Source organism: Scatophagus argus, chromosome 18, assembly GCF_020382885.2.
Source record: "Scatophagus argus isolate fScaArg1 chromosome 18, fScaArg1.pri, whole genome shotgun sequence".
NCBI lineage: Eukaryota > Metazoa > Chordata > Actinopteri > Scatophagidae > Scatophagus > Scatophagus argus.
Window position 1 is genome coordinate 2,998,813 of NC_058510.1, and position 9,936 is coordinate 3,008,748.

Here is a 9,936-nt window from a genome sequence, read left to right on the forward strand (position 1 = left end):
TCTTGCCTCGTTCAGCACTAATCCTGGCACGTTGCATCAGCTCTGCTTGTAGCCTGTATCAGTCTTTTATCAGCTTTTATCAGATTTTTTAAGTCTGTAAGCAAGAACAAGCAAACACTCTTGTTGGATATAATAAGTACCTAACACTAACAGCTACGTTAATCCAAAACAACAACAACAAATAAACTTCAATGTATAGATTCGTACAAAATAATCCATGCCGGTCATTACTTATGATCCACTAGAAATCTGTGGTGTGTGGTGTGGTGTCCCGTATTTTCTTATTTTCTCAGGTTTCACTCTGATCTGATTCCAAGTAAAACCCAAGCTGGGATCCCTGACAACAGTAAGATATGGATAATTTGTACGAAAGCTTGATAAAATGGCATTCTGTAGTCTTAAGAACTCCCACTGTTTGAACACTGACACATGAACCGATCCCTAAGCCGGAAATCACTTTCCCACAGTCAGTGACACTGATAAACCTTGGCAATACCTGGACAATGTCTGCCAGAACCAAAGGACTCACTGAAGTCTGTCTCACCCCAGCAGCACCTTCCTCCTCTTCCTCGGACCACCGCTGCATAACCTCATCATATTCTGTGTTGTGACTAAACCTCAGACGCTTTACAAAGGTTGTGGTGTTGGATCAGTTCCTCCCACATCCATCACATACAGCATTGTTGCTCTTCTGAGAACTGAAAAGTATGACATGAGTGTGTTTGTGGTCAGAAATCATCAATGTCAGCTCTCCGTCAGACTCCGTTACAGAGCCACAGTTTGCTTATGACTATGACAGGCAGGAGGAGAAGTAGCGTCTATCAACTGGGTGCTAATTAAACTGGATCCTGGTGATAGTGAATTTCTGTTGTGACCCTGCTGAGAAAGTACACTTTTACCCCAAATTTAGATTTACATACCGGTCTTGTAATATAAGAATCAACCCTAAAGCAGAATGCTTGGGATTTATTTGATGACGTCTTTGACAATCAGCACCACTAGCAAAACGTTCCTTTAAACTGAGAAATGACTGCAAGTTTGGTAATGTAAAACCCCTGTGTTGAATGCAAAAACTCATAGCTGTCAGTATCCCACACACGCCTAACGAGCACGTGACCTTGGGGCTGTTAGCTTTCAACAAGCTCCTCCAGTCATTCGCCCTAAAACCACAAACAGTCAAAACACCCCAACACTCCACGCTCTCTTCCATGGCATACCTGAAGCAGGAGAGCCATACAAAGATCTCCTGTGAGTTTGCGTGTGACACAAGCGCTGAACTGTTCAGGTTTGTGTGTGCGTGTGATGGGAAAGTGACAGTGTTTATGTTGGGAGTTTTAACGGGCCTGCTTGTGCCTGGAAAGATTTGTCAAAAATGTTATTTTCCATTTCATAGCAAAGGCCTGATAGACTAATGGCTTGATTAGGAACCCTTCATATTATTGTTAATCAGTTAATGAGGCCGGGTCAGACAACACTGTGTATTCAGAAGCTAAGGACCGCACTTCAGTGTAGAGACCGAGAAAGTGTTTGCTGCCACTTGAATACAGAAGACAGATTCAATAGCACAAAAGTGGTAATTAACTAATTTCAATCAGACAGCAATGGCCCTTAATTAAGTTTGTGTGATGTATTCATGTGTGAGTGACTAAATACAGGCAGAACAAATCATGTATTTCATGTATTGTTAGCATATTCCAGGAGACAAAATCAGTATTCATAATAAATACACAGAAACACTGGATATAACGAAAGAATTTATGCTGTGAAGTGTGACAGCTACGAGATAAAAGCCCAATCCGTCTTGCAGAGAAGCTAACAATTGTCCTCTTACACACACACACACACACACCTACCCTTGTAACGGTGAGGCAGAACAGTGAGGCCAGTGCGAAGGTGTCTTAATGGCTGCAGGATACTGACTAAAACAAATCCCAGAATCAGTTGGAAATCTTCTCCAACTTCCCTCTGCAGTACAAAACAATTATATATACATTTAACAAGGAGTTCAGGTCTCATTAAATGAATTTTGCATCTGCTGTTGTGTGTCACAGTGAGGATTATGACATAATTATTCCATTGATAAGAGAATGAGACTTAAAGAGAAAAATGCTTTGATTGAGAGGGGCCAGGCAGCCATGGAGCTTTAAGACAGAAGCTAGTGGAAAACCAAGTCCCAGGCTTTACGACGGCCTCTGAGGAAAGTATGGGTGATGTCATAATGTCCATGATTTTAGCACATTAGTTAAGTCATATGCAGTGTAGTGGCGGGCGTTCCCAGCTTACACTCTGTCTCTCTTTTGGTCACACCGACAGACACATGCAGGATTTTGTTCAGCTTTCACTCATAACAGGAAGCTTTGAGTTTGAAATGTCTGTCTCTAATAGTTCTTAGTCAGTTCTCGAGGCTTTTCTGGAAATTTCTGATGAGTCAGGAGGAGGTGAATCCATATCATCCCGATGGATAAAGTCCAGAGGTTTTATCATCCCATGCTGGAGTTCCCTGGAACACAAATGTATGCTGTCAGACATCTGTAAATGACATTTGTACTGTATGAACAACACATGTACAACTGAGCTGCTTAGAAAAATGTCCAGGTTGCTTACAGGTAACTAATAAAACAGCCAAGCCTAACAGTGGATTCTGGACTGATTCAATTATGTAAAAACAACTCATTCATTTTTAAACAAGTTCCTACAAACAGAGCAGAGCTGCACTGAGTACAGTAGAGCTGACTGATAAAACATCCAAGTGCAGCAGCTTCACAACACAGCATGAATCATGTTTTCCCTCATGCTTATGCTGAAATCTGTTACACAACGGCTACAGAGAGGAAAACTAAAATGAAGCCTTTGTGTCCGCTCTCCCTTCTCCTGTGTCTTTTGCACTTCTCTGCTACATTCGTCGTGTCCCTGGAGATGTGATGTTATGAGCAAACCTTGAAGAAAAGGCAAAGGTTGTGCAACAACGTCCACCCTGGAGATGAGATTCCTAAACCACTGACATCTTTTGCAATGACATCATGTCGCTCCTGAGTTCCAACATCTGAAAACAAAGGAGCACACAGCTCTGAAGCACTGTGGGAGCCCTGTGCTAGAGGATGCAACTAAAAATATGTTTCAGTTGCATGGAAATTTGAGGAGAGAGCTAGAGATGCTCTGTGAACATGTCACTGTTTCACACTGTACGGTGAAAAGTGGAAAGAATCAGAACAGCAAGAAACAGTCGGTAAATACGGGAACATATCTCTGTTTCAACATTATCTCCTGGTCTTCAACAGGAGGCGAAATAATCAATACAAGGTAACAAGGTCCTAAGTGGACTGTCAAGGTGAATTATACATGAATGTAAACTAAAGTCTACTTTTACTTACTAGAATTGTCAAACGAGACAGAAGTACAAGTACAACCTCTGCAAACATGACAGTTAGTGAACAGCAGAGTGTTGTTCTTGGTAGTTTGTGGTTGTGAAAATGTGATTTTTAGTCGAATGCTTGAAGGAAGACGAGCACAAGTGAAAGGTGGAAAACCAAAAAGGCAAGCAGCAGTGATTTTTTATTGGTATTTTTCTCTTTTAAACAGCCGAAAACAGTGAAAACATTTAGTTTTGTTTCTCTTGCACATTGTGTAACCTTGAGTCCACAACAAATCATAATTTAAAACATTAACTTAAGCTAAATTCCTACTGGATGCCCTGTGGTGTCTGTTTACAGTCTGAATGAATTCGGCCAACAAACTGCTGCAGTCGGTTCCACCAGTCAGAAATGTTCAGCACTGCTAACTCAGTCCCAAAAGTTCCTGGGCTACTGGAAAGTACCAACTTGAAAGCAGGGACTTTCTGGGACGTCTTCCCAGAAACTGTGGCTTCCAGAAGCAAAGCTAAAAGTACCTGATTGGATTAAAAAAAAAAAAAAAGTTTCTGGGTTCCTGAAAAAGTTCCTGCAGCCCAAGTTAAATTTGTGTTTATTTCTATTTAGAACAGTTTTCAAACCTTCTGTGAGACGAGTGCAGTTTAAAACTCTAAGTTTCTATTTAACTTCCAAGCTGGTTCGCATCCACAGCCTCATGCATAACAGGCAATGGTTATGTGATGATAATAATACTAAAAAAAACAATGTTCACAATGACGTAAATCACATAACAGCCTTCATGGCTGAGATGACAAATCAAATCTCTGCTCAGCAAAAAGGTCTACTGTGCGGTTTCCAAAAGGATCTCTGTTTCAAGTCCTGACAAACTTCCTCTTCTGCTCTGTCATGGGTGGAGATGCTACCTGTCCTCCAGTCCCATTTCACTCGGCCACAGCTGCAGTCCTGCAAGGCACAAGCTTCATGTGCAGTGTGTGTGTGTGTGTGTGTGTGTGTCAGGGGAAACAAACATGTTTATAAGAAAAGAGTGCAGTAGACTGTGCTTTCCCACTGGCACATTTTAAAATGGACTTGGATGAACTAGACTATTCACTCCTCAAAAGGCTTAACTCGTGAAACAGTCACACATTGTTGTGTAAGTTGGCAACCTGCTCATCAGGAGGGATACAGTGCTTCTTATCCAAAGCACGACATGATGTTTCTGCGCTCTATACACGCACACCGATGGGGAAGCCATCAGGAGCAATTTAAGGTTCAGTATCTTGCCCAAGGACACCTCGACGTGCAGCCAGAGCTGGGGATGGAACCACTGACCTTCCAATTAGTGGATGACCTGCTCTACTTCCCGAGCCACAGATACCCTGAAAAAATATGTGACCGCAAAATTATGTGCTGAAGCTTACAGAGACTGGATATGAGCCTCTGAGATTTCTTGGTGTGCTTTTTGAAGATTATAATAAACCTGTCTGAGGGTGTATTTGTACTTGTACAATACATTGAACAGTACATGGAGGAGTGAACAAAACACAGGGATATTTACGTCTTTAATGTGAGCTGAAAGTCACTCTCTTGTGCCCTCAGAGCTTATCTCCTTACCGCACCTCTTTTTCATCTGCTGGGTGAAATGAATACAGCAGCAGAGAGGCCAAATGAGGTGAGGCTGCAAGCTGATAGGTTATGTGTATGATAAATGAACTTTGGCTAACCCAGACATAGGGGAACATATACACACAGTCAGTCCCGCTGACAGTCTGTGTAAGGCAGCTTTGTGCCTCTCTCGCTGCTCATTAAAGATTTCAACTTGACTCAAAACAGCAACCTCATTCAGCTGGACAATGATGAATAATAACCCACTGTGCCTGATTCTAACAATTAATGAGACCAGTTTCTAGGCAATGAAACATCAGCTGTGCTTTAAGGAGCATTAGCTGGCCCATTTATTAATTGAACACTCATTTTGTTACTTCTATTCCTTCCTTCCTGTCTTCTTGCTGATGTGGAAGTTGGAAACCTGAATCATGCCGTTCTGCTTGTTGCTGTCGGGCAGAGAAACCAGCGCATCAGTGCAACAGCTCTTCTCAGCAGCACAGGGATTTTCACAACAGAGAATATCACAATCTCATACCATCATCTGAGGCCAGGGCACCTGGCTCAGCTCTTAAACTGTCTGTGATTCTGAGCCCACCAACACTGACTGGCAGAAATGCTGGGCCAAACAGAGCTAAAGCTAAAGTCATCATGACAGAACACACATTGGCACCACATCCTGTCGTTTTGAATGTGTTTCTGAATTTTTAAAAAGTCATCCTCATTAAACATTACATTTTAAAATGCAGTTCTAGTCAGCAATTCCACAAAGAAATCTGTTCCACACAAATTAATTATTTAAATTTCAAAGTCCTAATATGTAATGTTCAGCAGCAAAATGTTTACTGGATATTAAAGCTGGAACAAATGGTTAACTGGCTGATGGGTCAATCAAACGAGAATTAATAGCCAACTATTTTGATAATCAATTAATTATTTCAATCATTTTCTAAAAAAAAACAAACAAAAAAAAACAGTCAATCATTTGCTGGTTTCAGCTTGTTAAATGAAAGGATTTGCTGCTTTTTTGTCATTTGTGATAGTAAATGCAGAGTCTTTGAGTTTTGGACTGTTAATTGGGGAAAAAACTGAAATTGCTGAAATGTTGACTAACTCAAACATTGGGTCACTTCCTTATCTCAAGTGACAAAATAAACCAGGAAAAATAGATAGAGGGGAAAAGAATAAAATATCTAGAAGTCATAAACATTAAAAGCAGCCACACCTGCTGATATCGCTTCACCTTGATGACTGATCTTCATAAACAAAAGTGAAATAATTTCAGGAGCTTTGACTGGAGCTGAATCCAGAGGGGAACTTATTCAAATGAGAAAAATAATTAGGCTGTTTGAGACTGGGTAGCATATCTATTCATGGTGCATATGAAACAGGCTCACCCTCCACCACCCACATCCACTCTGCTTGCTGCAAGTGGAAGTAGTGAGGTAGGCTTTAATTCTATTAGACACACACACACACAGGGAGAGAAACAATTGACACCTACACTTGTCCCTGCAGGCTGCTGAGAAAGCTGTCAATGCGAACCTGTGGGATGTCCCCATCCAGGTTAGCCAGGTAGGTGTAAAGTTTGACAAAGGTGCTGAACGGGATCCTCGCAGCACCACCCTCCTCATCGTCTGTCAGGATCTCACAAGCAAACTTCAGAGAACACAGGAGGGTCTGACAAAGCGTGCACAGAGACACAGAGGAGCAAACAGTTTTGTCAAATGCATTCAGCCTTCAAAAACAATCTCTTGTCTGAGCTTCACAAGCACCCACTGCAAATACACCTTCACGCACACACACTGACTTGAAGGAGGTAAAGAAAAACAGTCTAATCAGTGCAGAACATGACTGCCCCCATGTGGTCAAAATGCTCAACAGCCTCATACAGGGCAGCATTCCCTCTAAATTGCTGACATTGAGGACATCATATTGGTAAGCTGAGCTGCACTTGCTTTTGCAGATTCTCACTCATCATCTGCAGAGTTCCCTGTGCTTAAAGAAATGTTCAGTCTCTACTGTTCTACCTGGAAATTGGAAGCGAAATCATAAATTTCATAGCATTGCAAAGATTCAAGTAGTCAGAGAAGGTCATTCTCATGGGGCCTGGGAACCTTGATGGGGAAGTCGGGATCACAGACGTCTGGATGTTGTTTACACATTAGAAGACTAGACTGTGAGAGGAACAAAAAAGTCCTGCTTGGGGACCTCCAACAACCCTTGACCTCACTGTAGGTTTTAAGACTCAATGGTTGTGGCATAAAGTGGCGTTTGCATTTATATCTGGCCTTATGTAACATCTCACCCCTCCCAGAGCACTGCAGCCCAGGGCGAAGAACTCCATCCAGTCAATGTCTGAGCCAAAGCCTCCCAGCGACAACAAGGTCTCAAACTGGTCCACGGGTAGACACAGACTGGTCCATTTCTTCTGCAGCTCCTCTTTGCTGCACGTTTGCCCAGGAGACAGCTAAGATCGGGTTCAAAGAGTGAAAAAGTAAAAACAGTTAAAGTAAAATATTTTAAAAATCAGTAATTATTCTGTGTTATTTGTCGAAATACACAGCAGTATTGGATCTGGGAAAAAAGACAGCCATGCATACTAATGATTTGTTTATCAGCAGGATTTCCTTTACGTACGTATTAAAACACAGCAAGGATAAACACATAAGAAGAGGTTATTCCCACTCCATCTGGTAAACTGTAAGCTACATGTCTGAGCTGAGTTTATGTCCCATAACAACAATACAGTTTTGTTTTTGTGCTAGATGCGTGGCTATAAAGTTAGCAGACTTTTCTTTAATTTTCTAGAGTAAACAGAGTGTAAAAAGCTCAGCTATGTAATACTAATATTACTGGCATAAACACAGAAAGAGAGCAGCATCCTCCCAAGGTTAAGTCAGCTCAAGCACTGGCCTTTGAGGTAACATTAATTTTTCAGCACTTTTAATGAATCCACCACACCAAGATGCCAGTAGATGCCCAAGGTGACATAAAACGGGCTTAACAGTATGAAACTTTAATAATCCACATCGGGAGACAGCATTACTGCAATATGAGGATATACACAAAAACAATTCAAGTGTAAGCAAACATGGATATTAAACTGAACCAATAATTACAACCATAGAACATAGGGTGCTGTAGTCAGAGTGCAGCCTCTACACGACATGCACATTCAAAACAGTAAAGCACAATGGAAAGTATGCAATGCATTAAATGCTTTGGCTTCCTCCCAACAGCAGCAATATGAAGCAAAAACATGATCAGTTCTGTTCTTGCTGTGGAGTGTAATACCTGTTTATGGAGAATCTTAAGCAAACCTGGAGTCAGTCCAGTGTCTGTCTTCTGGGTGGCAACATTCATCTCCAGTCCTTCCTTGACAGGCAGACACTCTCCTTTAGACAGTGCTCTGAAGTACCTGGGAGAGGACGCACACACATTATCAACACACGTTATTAAACACTCTCTCAAATAAAGTTATGAAAGCAGAACTTTTGAAATTGCGCACAAGTTGGCATTAATCAAATTAATTGAGTTCTCATTGGTGCCATCAGTTGAATAAATCATCATCTGCTGTACTTTTCGTTTAACAGTACATGTATTATGTTAGAGGACACACTGCTGCTTATCTCACTTCACAGTTCAAATATTATTTAACAGCAAATTTAATGGTAGCATGACTTTCAGCATCTCTGAGAGACAGCAGAGCCTGGTGTTACTTTAATCGCATATAAACATCTTGTAACCCAGGGGACAAGTTTTTATTTTGCCATATGGCTCATGTTTATTGTCTTTTGCTGTAAACACTGCCAAGCCATATTTTCCAATAAAATTGCAGATGATATGACAGTCCTTAGGTACAAAAATATTACTGATAATTTCATCCAGTACTTTCAACCTGCTTTTTTTGCCAGAGAAAGTCAAATAGTTTAACCGCTGCAGTAACACAGAAGCCCCTGGGATCCAATTAAAGCCAGTCAAGATGAGAAATGCACAGGTGAAAAGAGTACACCATTCATACAATGATACTACCTGTCGATATTCATGGTATTGCTTAACAGATCCAGACCGGAATAAAACACCATCAAACGTATTCCTACCCTCAAACCACCAGTGGCAGAGATGAAAACTTACTCTGCAGACCACAGCAGCAGGTCCTTGGGCTGTGTACGGATGGCTGCCTTAGTGAAGTTTTTGAGGATGTCTGGCAGCTGTGGGGGGATGTTGATTTGCTCGGCGCAGTAGATTGTGTCTGGAAGAGGCATGGCTGCAATATAAAACATCGCAATATTGTCCAATTAGCAGATGAGATCTCGTAGACAGAAGAGCTAAGAGGAAATAAAAAAGTGGCAGCTCCGGGGCCACTTAAAACTATACACACTGACAATAACACGACATAGAAATTCAATCCTGGCTCTACTGACTTAGCGTTTCAGTGTTGCTGTTACACTGGGGAAGTTTGAAACAAGTCAGGTAAAAAAAAAGGAGGTAAAGATCATAAGATCATCACAGAGGTACACGCAACAGAGACAAACATGGTTACGTTACAGTACTAACATCAGTTTTACATATTTCTTTGAATGATAAATACAGAAAAAGCTAGAATATCATATTTCTGAAAATTAAATGAGCACAACAGTTTGAGAAGTTTGAGAATATTTTCTTATTTGCTGGGTTGATTTAAATACATTCACATACAAAACGCCCCTTAACGTTAAGTAAGCTTTTTTGGTAATAATGCTAACAGGCAAAAACTAAGTTGGAAAATGATAACATTTTCCTCACCAGTGCTGTGTGTAATGTGCATTATGAACGGTCACGTTACCTGGCTTGTCGAATTATGAATATGGACAAAAAACCGCAGAAATAAGGGCTAAAATAAGGATAACTAGCTCAAATAATATTAACGTTCACGGACACCTAGCACTTGATTAGTCTATCGCGACACTGTCGCATAGCAACGGTGTCCTTCTTCTTCTTT

At 41.1% G+C, this 9,936-nt stretch overlaps 1 protein-coding gene across 4 annotated transcripts; it reads right to left on the minus strand.

The window, feature by feature from the left end:
- Positions 1-1,863: 1,863 nt before the first annotated feature.
- ropn1l (rhophilin associated tail protein 1-like) lies at positions 1,864-9,915 on the minus strand. 4 transcript variants are annotated; one of them, XM_046370675.1, is made up of 6 exons: positions 9,741-9,905; positions 9,090-9,222; positions 8,250-8,373; positions 7,261-7,422; positions 6,457-6,611; positions 1,864-2,500 (listed from the first exon to the last, which is right to left on the minus strand). In XM_046370675.1, exons 1-6 carry the CDS (start codon positions 9,760-9,762, stop codon positions 2,389-2,391), a joined length of 708 nt encoding a protein of 235 aa, XP_046226631.1. In that variant the 5' UTR covers positions 9,763-9,905; the 3' UTR covers positions 1,864-2,388. The 4 variants fall into 4 exon arrangements, with proteins under 4 accessions (XP_046226631.1, XP_046226630.1, XP_046226633.1 ...); XM_046370674.1 differs by having other exon boundaries at positions 6,457-6,632; positions 9,741-9,899; XM_046370677.1 differs by having other exon boundaries at positions 1,866-2,500; positions 6,457-6,632; positions 9,781-9,915.
- Between the last annotated feature and the right edge of the window lie 21 nt (positions 9,916-9,936).

Coding starts and splice junctions, on each gene's coding strand:
- ropn1l (XM_046370674.1), bottom strand. CDS start 9,762: ATGCACATTACACACAGCACTG. Junction 9,223..9,740: donor GCACATTACACACAGCACTG/GTGAGGAAAATG, acceptor TTTATATTGCAG/CCATGCCTCTTCCAGACACA. Junction 6,633..7,260: donor GCTGCAGTGCTCTGGGAGGG/GTGAGATGTTAC, acceptor ACGCTTTGTCAG/ACCCTCCTGTGTTCTCTGAA.